At 42.8% G+C, this 16,686-nt stretch overlaps 2 protein-coding genes across 4 annotated transcripts in view; both read right to left on the reverse strand.

Annotated features, from left to right (window-relative positions):
• LHFPL3 (LHFPL tetraspan subfamily member 3) overlaps positions 1-16,686 on the reverse strand; it is a 251,145-nt gene that overhangs the window by 135,554 nt on the left and 98,905 nt on the right. The window lies entirely within an intron of this gene.
• On the reverse strand, positions 3,140-6,038 carry LOC135415096 (uncharacterized). The gene is made up of 3 exons (XM_064656652.1): positions 5,498-6,038; positions 3,521-5,416; positions 3,140-3,280 (listed from the first exon to the last, which is right to left on the reverse strand). The coding sequence occupies exons 1-3, from the start codon at positions 5,621-5,623 to the stop codon at positions 3,140-3,142; spliced, it is 2,163 nt and encodes a 720-aa protein (XP_064512722.1). The 5' UTR covers positions 5,624-6,038.

The following is a 16,686-nucleotide window of genomic DNA, read 5'->3' on the forward strand; positions in this document are numbered from 1 at the left end:
ATTTGTTGAACACCTTCAGGGATGGTCAAACTAAAGGGCAAGAAGCATATGCACAGGCAATGGAAGCAAGGACAGGTATCCTGGGAAGAAGATAGGGATGCTGCCCAATTGTGTAGGGATGGGATTAGAAAAGCCAAGATGCAGCTGGAGCCGAACTTGACAAGAAACGTAAAGAAGAATGATAAGGTGTGTTAACCAGAAAAGGAAGGTCAAAGAAAGCATACTCCCTGATAAACAAGGCTGGCAAACTGGTAACAATGGACAAGGAGAAGGCTGAGGTACTCAACAACTTTTTGCCTCAGACTTCACCGGCAACCTCTCTTCCCACGTCTCAAGTGGATGGTTCATAAGACAGGGTCTGGGAGAGTAAAGTCCTTCCCATTGTAAGAGAAGATCAGATTTGTTACCACCAGCCTGAACACACCTAATCTATGGGACCTGATGAGATGCATCCCAGAGTCCTGAGGGAACTGACTGCTGTAGTTGCCAAGCCACTCTTCATGATATTTGAAAAGTCATGTCAGTCAGGTGAAGTCCCAGGGGACTGGGAAAATGGAAACATTACTCCCACCTTAAAAAGGGTAGAAAGGAGGACCCTGGGAAGTACTGACATGTCAATCTCACCTCTGTGCCTGTGTGGGAAGATCATGGACAGATCCTCCTACAAGCTATGCCAAGGTACATGGAGAACAAGGATGTGATTTGGGGCAGCCAGCACCAAAAGCAGCATGGTCAGTAGGTCAAGGGAGCTGATGCTGTCCCCCTACTCCACTCTGGTGAGACCCCATCTGGAGTGCTGCATCCAGTCCTGGGGCTCTCAGCACAGGAAAGACATGGACCTGTTGGAACTGGTCCAGAGAAGGGCCATGAAGATGATCAGAGGGCTGGGAGCAGCTCTGCTATGAAGACTGAGAGAGATGAGGCTGTTCAGTCTGGAGAAGAGAAGGCTCTGGGGAGACCTTATTGTGGCCTTTCTGTACTTGAAGGGGGCTTCTAAGAAAGATGGGGACAGACTTTTTAGTAAGGCCTGTTGCAATAGGACAAGTGGTAATGGTTTTAAATTAAAAGAGGGTAGATTCAAACTAGATATAAGAACTTTTTGAGGGTGGTGATACACTGGAACAGGTTGCCCAGAGAGGTGGAGATGCCCCTTCCCTGGAAACATTCAAGGTCAGATTGGGCAGGGCTTTGAGCAACTTGGTCCAGCTGCTCATTGCAGGTGGGTTAGACATTTAAAGGTGTTACGACCCGCCCCAGGAAAAGAGGGGGGGGGGTAACCCAGGTTTTATCAAAAATTCCTTTGGGGTGGATTAAAGTGAAACGACACTAAATAATCGGTGTATGAAAACATATATTGATAAGATTTATTTTAACAATTTTGAATCAATTGTTAAGTTAACATTTTTGGGTGCTGTCATAATCAATAGGTAAGCTAACATTTTTGGGTGCTGTCATAATCAATAGGTAAGCTAACATTTTTGGGTGCTGTCATAACCTTTCTGGGGAGGAGAAAAATGCATAGGGGAGAGAAAGGCAGGATAAGAGCAAGGGAGAGTAAGGGAAAGAAAAGCTGAGAGTGGACAGATGTCCATAGTCACCGCCCACGGGGTCCAGCGATGAAACTTGATAGTTGCAGCTTCCATGTCTGTCACTTGAAGTGGTGGTCTTGATCTGCTGGGGGTGAAGGAGGGAAGCCCCCACACTCCAAGAAGTTATGAATTATCATATCCATGGTCAGTGTCACGGGCCATGCCTCGAGCCTCCAACCTCTCCCTGGGCCCTGTGCAAGAGCTGCTGTGTCTGGCCTGGCTCCCGCCTTTCAAGTTTGGCAGAGGGAGGGCGGGTCCTGATTGCTCGTCAGATGTATCAATAGTCAAAAGCCTGCAAGGTCAGCTCTTATCTTTCAGGACTTCACACCTCCAGCACTGGAGGGAGGGAGGGTCCTGATTGCTCGTCAGATGTATCAATAGTCAAAAGCCTGCAAGCTCAGCTCTTGCCTTTTCAGGACTTCACACCTTCAGCACTGGAGGGAGGGAGGGGCCCGACTGCTTATCAGAGGTATCATGCAAGTCAAAAGCCTGCAAAAGTCTCCTAGAATGCATAAATCATTAACAATTTCAGTCTCTGACACCACCCCGTGATTTATGCATTCAATAATTTCTCTTCTTTTGTCGTTCTCTGTGAATCTTCTTTGTGGGCGGTGCTTTTCGTATAGTGGACAGGGAGACAGAAGAGTGAAGGAAAGGAAGAGATTGCCCCAATGCACTGCAATTCTCCCCCCCTTCAAAAAAACCCAAACTAATTCTATAATAACATAGTAAGCTAATTTGCATTAGTTACTCTCTCCACCCTGTGAGTAGTCATAGGGGATGTAATAGGATCTCAATAGTTACAATCAAATTTCTTAATATTAATGAGGTTACAAACATACATACAAATATTTGAAATTATACATCAAAAAAAAAACCAAAAACACTGAGTTACTTGGGAGCTGGTAAAAGGCTTTCTTATGTTTTCTTTTAGGCCTAAATTTAGTTCCGTTTTGTTAAATTTAACCAAATATGAAATTCAATGCCTTTCAAGGCAGAAGGCTAATGTATATAATGCATATTTATATGACTCTAAATATGCATAAATACTTGTACTAACTCCCAGGTTATATTTGGTTGAGTTTCTCAATCGAGAGGGATATTTAAAAGGACAAAATGAACTTGACAAAAATCAAATTAACAGTACATCTTATACAATTTTACCAGTAAGTTGCTCATATAAAAGAACACATTCAAAAAGCTTTTCCCAAGCTAACCTGCCCCCCAACAAAATAACAAAACAAACTTGGCAAAACTAAACTAGCAGTACATAAAATGGCTCGTCTTACACAATCTTATCAGTGAATTGTTCGTGATAAAAAAAAAAACAAAACCCAAATAAGTCAACAATTATTAATAAACTGATAACACAAGTAATTCTGGGAGTAGAGGGGACACAAACACAATGTTTGTGGCAAAGTTCTACATATTGCAGACTTACTGAGACAAAAATACATACAGGCATGCATATTACAAAGTTATTAAGATAAAAACATAAATACATGTCAAAGAACAGTATAAGTCTTCAGTCCTGTTGCTATTTCGTTTTCTCATGGGATACTTGTAAGCTGATAATAGAAGCAGTTGTGGGGGCAGTTATCTCTTCTGCCTCTTGCTGCAATTGATGCTCCATTGGTTTCATGCAGTTTGATCTCTTCTGCTGGCAGGTTATCTCCTCTGCTGGTAGGTTTCTGCAAAAGAACAAATCTGGCCCACTACGGACCGATTGTTAAAAAGAAGGAAGAATCTATTTATCCAACTCCTTTTCTTATCTGGCATAATGTCACTAGGGCAGTAATAATAGAGAAGTTTGGAACATGTTTTCTCCAAAAAACAAATAAATTCAGAGCATGCTGGAGTTCTTTTTTACTTCTCAGCATCTTTATTTGCTCTGGGGTGGCCAAGGTGTCAGGGGGAAAACACACTGTTACCTTTTCTGTGGGAATCTGAAGTCTCAGACTTTCTAAGTGGGTGATAGTACTTGTCTGAGTCTGGTCCCCTGTGGTGACATCAGCAATCTGGGCAATCAGTTCAGCTTTGTTATGTACAGCAGCTATTTGTGAGCCAGTGTCAGCATCGAGGTAACTCACTGGCAGCTGCCACTGCCCATTAGGTTTATGGACAGACCATGCTGTCCATGGTGAGTGTATAGGGACAGCTACTCCTTGCTCCTGCAATTCTGCAGTTTCTGGGGTAATGTTTTCACGTGTTCCTAAAGGGAGTGGGTAGGGGTTTACATTTTTTATTTTATAAGGAGGCAGACTTGGAGCAGTGTACTGGGGTCGGGATTTGCCAAGAGCATCAGTTACCCATATCTTTTTTTTGTCTGGTTTAATGCCACACTGAATAGCAGCTTCAGTTTGGAGTGCTGAGACTTGTGCACCCGTGTCTACCACGAATGTAACCAAAGATTTAAAAGGGCCGAGAGGAAAAGTGATTACCAAATCTCCCTGGTTGTTTTCTGTAAGCTTTCCCTCATAAACCCACTGGCTATTTTTTGGCTTATTTACTGGAGAGCAGTAAGTCCAGTTCCTTGACTCAGAACTGGTCAAACTGGTTAGTCCAGTTTCTGGAGAGGCTGAGGGGATCACAGTGTTGGACTCCTTAGAGGGGCTGCCCTTAGGAGGTGCCTTGTGCTCTTTGATCTTATCCCACTGCTTTATCAAGTATTCTAAATTAGCAGTGGGTAATTTATCCATCACTTCTCGAGGAATTCCTTTTGCAACACCTTCTCTCCACAGACTGTATCTCTTTCTCCCGCTAGATGACACATTTTGTTGACAAATACCTGGCGAGGCAGGTTTTTGGACTTTCCCTGCCCTCCTGCAGTGTATTCTCTGGCCACTCGTACCAGAGAGCCCCAGCTGCTGACCAGTAGCTATTAATTCTTGGGCTATTTCCAACCAGGTTAATCCTGATGGAGCACCCCTTCTTCTAGGTCTGGGGGTTGCCTTTATGCGCTCCTGTAATTGTTTAGCATAAACTTTTAGTGCATCAGGCAGGCCTCGAATTAAAACTGGAAATCTCTGTGGATCTGCCTCGAGTTCCATTGGGGAATTTCGTTGTGGGTCTAATAATTTTGTATGCATTAACTGGAGACATGCGGTTTTTTGTACACTTTTTACAATGTGGCCAATTGTGGGTGTTTTAATCGTGTAAGGATCTCCCCTTTCTATAGGGTCTAACCCACCTGCCCAGTAGGCAGCTCTTTGGGTCAGGGACCACGGAGCTCGGTTATCATTTGTGGTCAGGAAGACCCCTGGGCCCCAAAATCCTCTGGCCTCATCTTCACTCAACAAAATCCGATCTCCCCCAGTAAGGGACACCCTCCACACATATTCAGTCTCTGATTCACTGGCCTTACGACTGTATTTTTCCTGAATTTTGGCCAGTGCTTCCCCCGTGTACGGGGTAGTTTGTGTGGTAGTTTGCCGATCTGCCCCCTGGCCAGTGGTTTCAGTTTTAATGAGGGGACGCATATGTATTACCCCCTCCTCCGGGTAACTTTGCTTCAACTCTTCTAATTCCCCAGAGGGGTACAGGGATTTGTTAGCATCTACCGGTTTAGGGTATTTTGAATTAATGTCTCGCAATTCACAATTTTTCATTTCCAGTATTTTTTTAAGCTTTTCATTTTGTTCCTCCTCATCTTCAAGGGCTGACCTAAGCAATGAGTTAATCTCTCTCTCTTTCTCCAGTGCCTGACGTTCAGCAGTTAACTGCAGGCGTTCTTTTCCTAATTGCTCCTGTAATGCCTTCATTGTCTCTTGAAGAGACCTTATCACCTCACCGGTAGATTTTTGAATAGCTTCTTTTTCTAGCTGGTCCTGCAAAGTTCTCATTGACTCTTGGAAAGATTTTATCACTTCACTTACAGATTTCTGAATAGCTGATTTCTGCCTTTGCACTGCTCTAAGGAACACGCCTAAGACAGCACCCACAAAAAACAGTTGTAAACCAAGGATAGCTATCAGGAGGGAATAATCCCCATATAACTCAACCTGGGGTGTCATCATCCCCTTTGCCTCAGTCATTAACCCAGCTTAGGTTAATGTCTTTCTCCCCCTTAACCCTCTGAGGGCTGGTTTGACTCTCTCCTGGAAAACCTTTCAACAGGTCCAGGTACCAGAGAACCTTTCAACAGGTCCAGGCCACACCAGGAAACCTTTCAACAGGTCTGATGTGCCCGGGTCACACCGAGAGGAGAAAAATTCTTACTATAATTTTATTGCGAGGGGACAGTCACCATTTGACTCGCCCTCGGTACCAGTTTTAGACTACACCGATTACTCCACTATATCCAAAGGATCCTGTCCGTGACGCCAAAAATGTTACGACCCGCCCCAGGAAAAGAGGGGGGGGGTAACCCAGGTTTTATCAAAAATTCCTTTGGGGTGGATTAAAGTGAAACGACACTAAATAATCGGTGTATGAAAACATATATTGATAAGATTTATTTTAACAATTTTGAATCAATTGTTAAGTTAACATTTTTGGGTGCTGTCATAATCAATAGGTAAGCTAACATTTTTGGGTGCTGTCATAATCAATAGGTAAGCTAACATTTTTGGGTGCTGTCATAACCTTTCTGGGGAGGAGAAAAATGCATAGGGGAGAGAAAGGCAGGATAAGAGCAAGGGAGAGTAAGGGAAAGAAAAGCTGAGAGTGGACAGATGTCCATAGTCACCGCCCACGGGGTCCAGCGATGAAACTTGATAGTTGCAGCTTCCATGTCTGTCACTTGAAGTGGTGGTCTTGATCTGCTGGGGGTGAAGGAGGGAAGCCCCCACACTCCAAGAAGTTATGAATTATCATATCCATGGTCAGTGTCACGGGCCATGCCTCGAGCCTCCAACCTCTCCCTGGGCCCTGTGCAAGAGCTGCTGTGTCTGGCCTGGCTCCCGCCTTTCAAGTTTGGCAGAGGGAGGGCGGGTCCTGATTGCTCGTCAGATGTATCAATAGTCAAAAGCCTGCAAGGTCAGCTCTTATCTTTCAGGACTTCACACCTCCAGCACTGGAGGGAGGGAGGGTCCTGATTGCTCGTCAGATGTATCAATAGTCAAAAGCCTGCAAGCTCAGCTCTTGCCTTTTCAGGACTTCACACCTTCAGCACTGGAGGGAGGGAGGGGCCCGACTGCTTATCAGAGGTATCATGCAAGTCAAAAGCCTGCAAAAGTCTCCTAGAATGCATAAATCATTAACAATTTCAGTCTCTGACAAAAGGTCTCTTGTAGTCCAAGCTACTATATGAATCTATGTTTTTTTGATTGATGCTAGAAGGTATATGCATCATATGCCAAGAAAACTGACTTTCTGGGTTCAGCAAAGGCAGCAGAAGCAGCTGCTCATGGACTGCAGATGGCACTGGGGAAGCTCAAAATGACAAATGCAAAGGTATGCGTTTGGGTTTTGCTTTCATTACAGGTCCAGCCCTGGGCAAGACTGACATTCACTGCTAAGTGTTAAAAGAACTTGCATCATGTTATACAAAGTGCACATGCTGTCATGGCCACACACAAATCAGAAATGAAACTGAGAAACTAATAAATCTGAATGTACCTGCTCCATGTCTGCACAAACTCCCCTTCAGGGCCCTACCAGCACACATGAACTTCAAAAACCCTGTGATGTTATGCTGAGCACAGGCTACCAGCTGTGGCAGTGACTTTCTACCAAGCTAGAAAACTCCTAGATAACCATTAAACTCTGTTAAGACTGGAGTTGGATGCATTTCCTCAGGACAGATGTTAATTGTCTTTTTCCTGTAGCAGTTCAAAGGGGGAATTAGCCAAGTACCCACAGGGACTTGTGATCCCTGGGGTGTACTGCCTGCACAGACCTACCTGGACTGCCAGGACTGCCACCCTGTAACATGCCTGGTATGCTCAGCATCTTCCAATGAAAGATGGAAAGGGCATGAGTGAGAAACAGATGGCCAAAAGCATCATTACCTTTGGCATTTTCTAAAAACCTCATGCGATGTCAGCAGTTAAAGCCGTAAAGAGATCTCAGAAGGCAGGATCTTTTTTCTAAGGCAGAAGCAAATTGCTGGAAGTTTTCTTCTTTTCCATGTTCAGAACAAAGGACTGTTGAGAATTCCTGGGGCGGCTGGTGAACATCCTCAACAAAAGTGTACGGCTGAGTTTAATGTATTCCTATCACAAGCGGTGAGGATGTTTGTTAAAGAGCACTGAACTCCAAAACCTGCTTTAAAGCTGTTAAATCTGATCTTTGGTTCTGTAACACGTCTATGAAATAGGGGGAGCCTGTCGGCTGCATGGCAGCTGCTGTTACTTCTCCATGCAAGTTACTCCCTCCCCACTACCAAAGTGCCTTGCTCCTGGAAAAGCATTGTCTGGGAAGCAGTAAATAAAAAATGGGCATGATCTGCCAAGACCTAATTCCTTGTAGATAAATTCTTTATTGCTAATGACACAGTAGGAGATGCTTGTACTTGGTCACCTCACACCCCATGGTAACATCTGGACTAGAACACCAAACTAACCTGCATTACACTGCAGCACAGTCTCCTCCGTGGCTTAACTGCTGCAAACCAGTGCTGGGAAGGGGGTGATGGGAGTGGGGAACAGGGAAGGAGGTATTTCTAACTGGATTGAAACATATAGCGATGAAGGATCAGAAATCTGGACTTGATTTTCAATTTGATTAAAAGTATTTCTGTGCTCAGTTTTTTAAAGGAAATTTTATGTTGTCTACAGCCAGTTCTCACCAGAGTTTCAGCCTAGGTAAAAATCTATTGGAAAATGGTTCGGAAAATCCTTCAAAGCTATCACACATTTGATAGCTGCAATAACAAATTTTTATTTGGAAAATCTTATTATATCTTTCAGATGAAATCAGTACAGAAGAGGAAGACAGCATCTGGCCATATAACTATGTGTCACACAAAACACCAACATTTATTTTTAAAACTACTCTCTGCCTATGCTGAATATACTCCCTAATCACAGGACTTTGAAGAGTATTTCCACACTTATTCCTTTTGCAAATGTCAAGATCACTAAGGGATTAACTGTAACATTTTATAATCATTTTTCTTCTCAGCAGTTCATAAAGGAATGCTTACACCCAGGGAATTTTTCTTTAATTTTTTTTTTTTGCCAGATTGTGAGATCAAACACAGCCAAAACAATTATCTGCAATTCTCAAATGACAAACATGCAAACAAAAATATTTGCAGCAAAGCAAAGGAAGTGCCAAATTTCTTTGTAATGCAACAGAAAAACAAGTGTTGCAGTATTTTTAAGTGCTTTGATTAATACTCTCAGTGGGACAATACGTCAGGTGTTATAGCAAGGTCAACTCCGCTGAATGAAGCTGAACCATATTCAGCCTCTGATTTTGCAGTTATGTATGTCCTTATGTCACTACTTGGGACTACTGAAGCACAAAGCCAGAGTACAATGTGCTCAATTTGTCCTTTGGTTGCTCCATAAAGCAGCAAAAACAGCCCCAGGAAGGCACAGCCACATCATGAGATTTGTGGAAGAGTTGGGAGAAGCTCCTGAGCTTTTTCTTGGGAATATTCTTGGTGGACAAAAGCAGCAACAGGAGAAGAGTGGTCCCCTGCAGAAGCACAAGGACAACAAAGCAGCCTTCAGAGATGAACCAGAGTTGTCATCATGGCTGGGCTTCACGAACGAAGATTTGGGAAGGCTCTATCCACATTTGTTACAAGCACGCAGGTGGCTAATAAGGCCCATATGAGATAGACATGTCCGGTTGCAAAAGGCACAGCAGAAAGACTCCTTAGGTGGTACATTCCACAAGGCACGATTCTTTCTGCATTGTCTTTTCTCCTCGAGAGTGATCCTGCGTGTGTTCTCAAAGGAAGCAGCAACGTTATAGATGGTGTGCCTCCAGGCCTCCCGATTTGAGGCCAGAGTAGACCAGTTATGTTGATCAGTATGGCCGAGGCTGAGATGTTGTTTCAGGGAGTCCTTGTATCTTTTCTTCGGGGCTCTTATTCCACCAGAGCTGTAACAATGGAATATCATCACAGTTGATATGGCTTCAGGATTCGCTACAGGCTTGGGACAGAGTGGCTGAAAAATTGCTTCGTGGAAAAGGGTATGGGGGTGCTGGTCAACAGCCATGAACCAGCATACGCCCAGGTGGCCAAGAAGACCAATGGCATCCTGGCCTGTACTCAGAATCACAATCGGTCAGATTGGAAGGAACCACAGTGGGTCATCTGGTCCAACTTCCCTACTTAAGCAGGGTCATCCTAGAGCACATGGCACAGGATTGCATCCAGACAGTGCTTGAATATCTCCAGTGAGGGAGACCCCACAAGCTCTCTGAAGAGTACGTTCCAGTGCATGGTCACTCTCATAGTAAAGAAGTTCTTCCTCATATTCAGGTGGAACTTCCCATGCATCAGTTTCTGATGATTCCCTCTTGTTCTATTGGTTGGCACCACTGAGAAGAGCCTGGCTCCTTCTTCTTGGCACCTCTCCTTTAGATATTTATGTACTTGGCACCTTGAATCCTGTGTTCGGTTTTGGGCCCCTCACTACAAGAAAGAGGTGCTGGAGCATGTCCAGATAAGGGCAACAGAGCTGGTGAGGGATCTGGAGCACAAGTCTTATGAGGAGTGGCTGAGGGAGCTGGGGGTGTTTATCCTAGAGAAAAGGAGGCTCAGGGGGGACCTTATCCTCTCTACAACTACCTGAAAGGAGGTTGTAGCCATGTTGGTGTTGGTCTGTTCTCCCAGGTAGCAAGTAACAGGACAAGAAGAAAAGGCCTCAAGTTGTACCAGGGGAGGTTTAGCTTGGATATTAGGAAAAAGTTTTTCACAAAAAGGGTTGTCAAGCACTCGAAGAGGCTGTCCATGGAAATGGTTGAGTCACTATCCCTGGAGGTATTTAAAAGATGTGTAGTTGTGGTGCTTAGGCACATGGTTTAGTGGTGAACTTTGTAAGTGCAGGGTTAATGGTTGGACTCGATGATCTTAAAGGTCTTCTCCGACCTAAATGATTCCGTGATTGCAATGGAGAATCAACCCATGATCAACATGGGCCTCTGGAAATATCCATTGTCAGTGCAACTTTGTGACAACTGCAAGTCGAGCACTGCTGATTTGAAGAGTGCAGGATGTAGTTATGCAGAAACCTCATTTGTACCCTTACAGTCCAATTGCATAATCTCAGTGCTATATAAAGAGGTTCTCTGCAGGGGGCTTGACAGGCACGCTCGATAGTCCCTTCTTACATGCAAAATAAGGATCTGAAGGCTGACATGCAGTGAAGCTTGAAATGTAAAAACAGCACACAGAAAGTTCAATATGCAATTAACCACAAAGGCAACACTGCCTTAGTTTTTAGGAACATTTATAATATGGTGCCTGAGCTGATCCAATCGTATGGAAAAGACAGCAACTGACAATGTCTCAGAGGAACAGAACAAACCTGAGTGTATTTAAGTCACATACACATGACAAAAATGGTAAATGGGAAATAAACGATCAAGAGGCTCAAGATTTTCAAAAATTGACTACAATTTTGAAGATATTTGGATTAGTCATATTATAATAGAGGCCTGTTTTTCAGAAAGTGCTGAGTAGATCCTCACTGACAGCAACATCACTGTATGGTATCTCAAACCATGTATCCAGGAACTGTGACATCCTCAGTGACAGTGGTTTTTGATGACAGTCATCAGAAGGACAAGGTGCTCAGAGGCAATTGTCTTGGGTCACATGAATGCTCAGCTCCACATTTGCTGGGACATGACTGCTCCCCTGCCATTTACGTGAGACCTGAATGCAGCCTGAGATTACCCAGACTCAATTTAAGTGGGGGCACATTGAATTAATTTTTAAGAATGTCCTTTAAGGATTATTCTATTTTTTTGTTAGTGAAAGGACTATGAACTGTATGGGAAAGGACAGTTAAAACCCTGCCCTCGCTGAATATTTGATAATTTCTAAAAAGGTGGAAAAAATAGGCATGCAGAATGCAGAAAATCAAAAAGGTGAAGAGCCTCAGGGTGAGAGAAAATTGTGCAAAAGTTTCTGTCTTTGAGTGTTGGTAGAAAGACTGACAGCTTCAAATTTTGTGAGATAATCCAGATTAATATCCGTTCATCCTCTCCTCTCCTCTCCTTTTCTTTCCTTCTTTGACCTCCTTCAATCTGCCACCTCCTCTCTAGCATAGCTTAAACTTCAAATTCACCCTTTACTTCAAATTCTCACATATGTGAGTTTATTTCACTGTTCTGAATGGAAGCAAATGAATTTTATTTTCATGGCTCACTCTCCCTATGCCTTCTGCATGGTCTGATACATTAATTCAGATTATCATTCTGTGCACTTTTTGCATTAATTCTCAACTGACTGACCCTCTTCATCTGTAATTATTACTATGAAGGTTTTGAATATCATTAAACTCTTCTCACCGACTGCATTAACTTTAAAAGGTAATTTGATTAATTCTGCAAGCCACTGGTAGATGGAGATTTAACGCCTCATGGAATTTCTGCATTATCAGTATTTTGCAGCAAGTAGATCTGAAAGATAAACAAAATCCTTGGAGACCAGATGAAAAAGGTTGGCTGTTTGTGCAAAAGATTTTAAGTAATTTCGTTAAGCTTTAAAAACAGTGTTCTAAATTGTTTTTCCCAGAATTACAAACAGATCATTCCCCTGCATTCCCCCACAGTACTGATTTAATAACTTTTCATTTCTGTGAAACGCATATATTTCCAGAGCTCAGCCAAAGGTTCTTCACTTGGGAAAACACAGTGTCTGTGAGGTAGCAAAAGTTATCAACTGATAAATTGTAGAACAATATAGCCTGCCAAAATAGTCAACATGTAAAGACTTTACCTAACTTAAAAACTTCTTGGAGAGCAAAGACGCATGCTAATGCAGCTTCAGTGTCTGGTGTCACACAAAGCTGATGCTACTGTGTTTAAATAAAAGTGCTGGAGGATGGTAATGGTGTAAAATACAGTGCATAGCATTACTGAGCAGTAATGCATTAATGACCCAGTGCAAACAATTGCAGATGGTAATTCTCTAGCAGAGATTTCCCCCTTCTCCTCTGTAGGCATGTCTGACTGCTGTACCAGCAACCAGCTCTTTTCTGTGTGTGTTTCTTCAAGGGTAGCAGAAAGCAATAGTCATTAAAATTTCATAAATGTTAATAAAGGCTCAAATTACAGATTAGAGTAGGAAATTAGGGCTACATGCTTCTTTGCATGGCATATATTAAAGGGCAGTGAAAATAGAAATGCCCCAAGGAAAAGGCATTAATGGAGAGGCAGCACTTGTAGAAACTGTCCTTCTGACCCATGCCAGAACACATCAGCTCCAAAGACAAACTGCTAGCTCAGTGAGGCAGAGCTGTGGAGAAAGAATGAGTTGAAGGGATGGCTGCTCCATAAGGAAGAGTAAATTTATCCCAATTTCCACTGTACAGGAGGGAAAAACCCATTCTCTACTGTGACAGATGCTAATGAGGAGATTCACAAACAGGGCGAGCTGGTGCCAGGCAGTGGCAGTGGCCACCACAGGGGCGGAAGTGTCCGATCAGCTCCCAGAAAAGTCTTCCTAACTGTACATGTAAGAATTTCTGCAAGGGCTGGAAGGTGCTCTCATGCCATGCTCCCAACCCTCTGCCCTCACCCTGTCTTCCAGGAGGGTGGCACAGGGAGGCTGTAGATCTATGTCGGCGTGCAGCTGGTTTCAGAGGCAATGTCTTTTTTCACTGTGGAAAATCCTTCAGAATTTGAGTTAGGATTTTTATGCTGCAGACCTTACAGGTGCAAATACACGCTTTGGTATGTCAGGCAGCTGTAAAAAGCAGATGGCCAGCAGGCTGGAAGGTCCTCTGAGCAGCATGCTGTTGTATTTATTTCATATGAAGTCTCTGGCTACTAATTGCCGTGACCTCTAATAACCTTTAAAACTGAAACATCTCATTAATATGAGTCAAGGAAACAATACTTTAAGCTACCTCAATACAAGTAAATTAACCACTGGGGCTCGGATACATGCACTGGCCTGTTACATTGTTAGTTGAATTCCTGGCACAGTTTTGGTATGACTATCTGTTTTAGTGAAATATTCAGAATATGCTGTTCATTGAGATCTGCTTTTCATCCTGTTGGATGTGGTCTGGCAGATTAGCCATAAGTCGTGTCCAGTCAGTTGGCCACATGGGCACAGGATGGTCTCTTGGCTCACTGTAGTTACCAAGACACATCCAGTAATTGTAGGATGCCATGAAAGGAAAAAGGTGATCACACTGGAAGGGATGATGACTTCAGAAAAATCTTCCCAGTCTAGGCCTCATGATTTTGCAGTCTGGTATCACAAATGAATGAATTTTTTTATCAGTCTTTCTCTGGAAGAACACAATTGCTTTCTTTTTCCCCAGAACTTTCTCCTTTGGCCTAGCAGAATTTGTGGTTTTGTCAGTAAATTGCAGTATCCTCCACAGAACTGAAGTGCCAGGAAAGAACTACCATGCAGCTCTGAATACCACATCTATAGTTGCATTTGAACTACATGCTAAAGAGCCCAACTAGGGCTGCAGAGAAAACAAGAGGAAAACAAAAGACTTGGAGAAATTAAATGGTTTTTTTGAGGTCTAGTAATTAAGTACATATTTCAGTCTTTCATGGCACAAGTAGCAAAAAAAGGATCATGACATTATCAAGTGCTGTGATACTATTACACACAAGACATTGACTTTTCAGAAGACTGTAGTTAGGGGCATGGTCTTTGTCTCTCCTTGCATCAGGGCTCTGAAGGCATCCCCCTCTCCCCTGGAGTTTGGTTGCTTGGGCTCAGGCAGGGTCAGATAGGTTGTAGCTGTCCAGTTTCAAAGAAAGCTGTGGGAAGCCTCAGCACAGATCCTCCACTTTGCTAAGGAGCTGCATTTAGGCAGAGGATCCCACTCTTGGTCTCTGTCTGAGCTATGCTGCAGGAGAGCCTCTGTCTCATCTCGTAGGTAGGCTGGGTACAGCAGTGGGAAAGCTCCTGTGCTGCCAAGACTGATGACAATGTGGTTGTGAAAGGCAAGAAAAAGGTGCATAGGGAATGATTTTTTTTTCTGTTTCCAGTAATACAACAACTATGAAGTGAATACACTGAAATAATCAAGTAGAAGGTTTATAGAACATAAAAGGAAATATTCTTTTCCCCCTTAAAAAATTAGTAATTGAATTGTGAATGCAACACTACATAATGCTGTAAAAAATAAATATACAGAATAGAAAATTAAGAAACCAAATCCATTTACAGAGGATAAATTCATACCCATATTCCAGGCAGTTAGACTAGATGATTGTTGTAGGTACCTTCCAACTGAGCTATTCTAGTCTAGTCTAGTCTAGTCTAGTCTAGTCTAGTCTAGTCTAGTCTAAAGTATTTTTACAATTTTTTTTTTTTTTTTGCTATAGAACTAGGGTGAGGGGGTTATGTCAGGTCAAAATCTGTTGTGATATTTATCTTGAACAACAGTTCAGTAATACCAGGGATTCATGGACATGACTTATCACATTAGCTTTTTGAGATAATATAATTTCTTCCTCCAAAACTTGCACATTTGCATATGCACTGAAAAGGTCTGTGGTAGAGAGTGCCCGTCATCTGGAAGAGCACAAGGTAACAGGGCTGATTAAATGCTGGGATGCCTGGCCTGTGGGTCTGCAATGTGAAGGTCCTACTCCAGCAAATGCACCCACACTCAAAGCTTAGATGGTGCAAGTTCAATAAGATCCAGAGTTTTTCATGCACCTGCTAGCTGCCCACAGGAAGTTTCAACTCCACCCTTGGCTACCCTCTGCCTGTGTTCAAACTGCTCTGGTAGTTGCCATCTCTACAAGTGGTAGAGCCAATTAAACATCTGCTAATGAGTCCTATTGTTAGATCAATGAGAGAAACTGATCTACAGAAATAAGCCAGGATTTCTCACCAGTCAGCCTGGCTGTGTTCTCAGCTCAGGAGAAGGCAACATGCGTTTGTTCTGCCCTTTTCCAAAAAACAATCCGCCTGCTTCAAACTGTGCTCAGTGTCCACTTAAATGTATAAACACCCCAGTTGTCACAAAGCAGTGTATCAAGATGCATAATCATATCTCATTTATTGTGTGTACTTCACTGGCTAAGCTATATGGTATTATTTCTGTTTCCTAACTGGACCAGTTTAAATAATGAATTAATAGATAAGATACAAAAAACTTCAGAGGTAATTTTTTGCATAAATAATGCTGCTTTGTTTGATAAAATGTATTTTTAATTTTCTGTGTGAGTGCAGTGAAATAGACCTAAGTCTTTTCCAGGCCTGCATTTCTATTATTCTGTAACATCTTCCTGTATTAATTAAGTCTTGGAAATAGTAACGTGTCAGACATTTACAAACAAAAATACCTACAGCAAATTTGCACAAATAGAACATCATTACCTTAATTAAACTTCAATGTTGTTTGAAATTCCTAATTTTTAAAAATGTACACACTGCGAGAGCAATGCAGCATGCTTACAGGACACACAACTCACACAAAAATATGATGCTCTTGAGTTCTCTTGAAAAATTCTGGATGATATTCATAAGATCTGATTTATCAATAAATATATTCACGAGTAGAAACAATAAGCCCTTATTTCCAGTGCCAATCAGTCTCCTTTTTTTGCCAATTCAACCACATATACACATATATGCTCCTTTTTGCAAGCTCCAGCTGTAGTGGCACTCAAATTACACTGCAACTAAGATTTCCTTTGAACACAGAAGGAAAGAAAATATAAGAAAATGCTGGTTCCAATACACATTTCATAAGAGTCTGTATAAAGAGTGAGCTGGAGCGAGACGGGGAGGACAAAGGAGAACGGCTGCCTGCAGAAGGCGCTGCAGCAGTGGCTGTTCTGATGTCACAGGGCTGGTGGGACCCACAGTGACTCTGGAGAACCCACCCTACTGCTGGCCTCTCTCACAGAACATGCCCCCGTTCTTACATTCACCTCTTTGTCTCTTTCCTTTCCAGTAAATCAGAAGAGAGACTTTTCAATTCACCTGTTATTACTTCCTGCATTTCTAAAGCCCTTACTACTGCCTGGGCTACCCGAC

The sequence above is a fragment of the Pseudopipra pipra genome, chromosome 5 (genome assembly GCF_036250125.1).
Source record: "Pseudopipra pipra isolate bDixPip1 chromosome 5, bDixPip1.hap1, whole genome shotgun sequence".
NCBI lineage: Eukaryota > Metazoa > Chordata > Aves > Passeriformes > Pipridae > Pseudopipra > Pseudopipra pipra.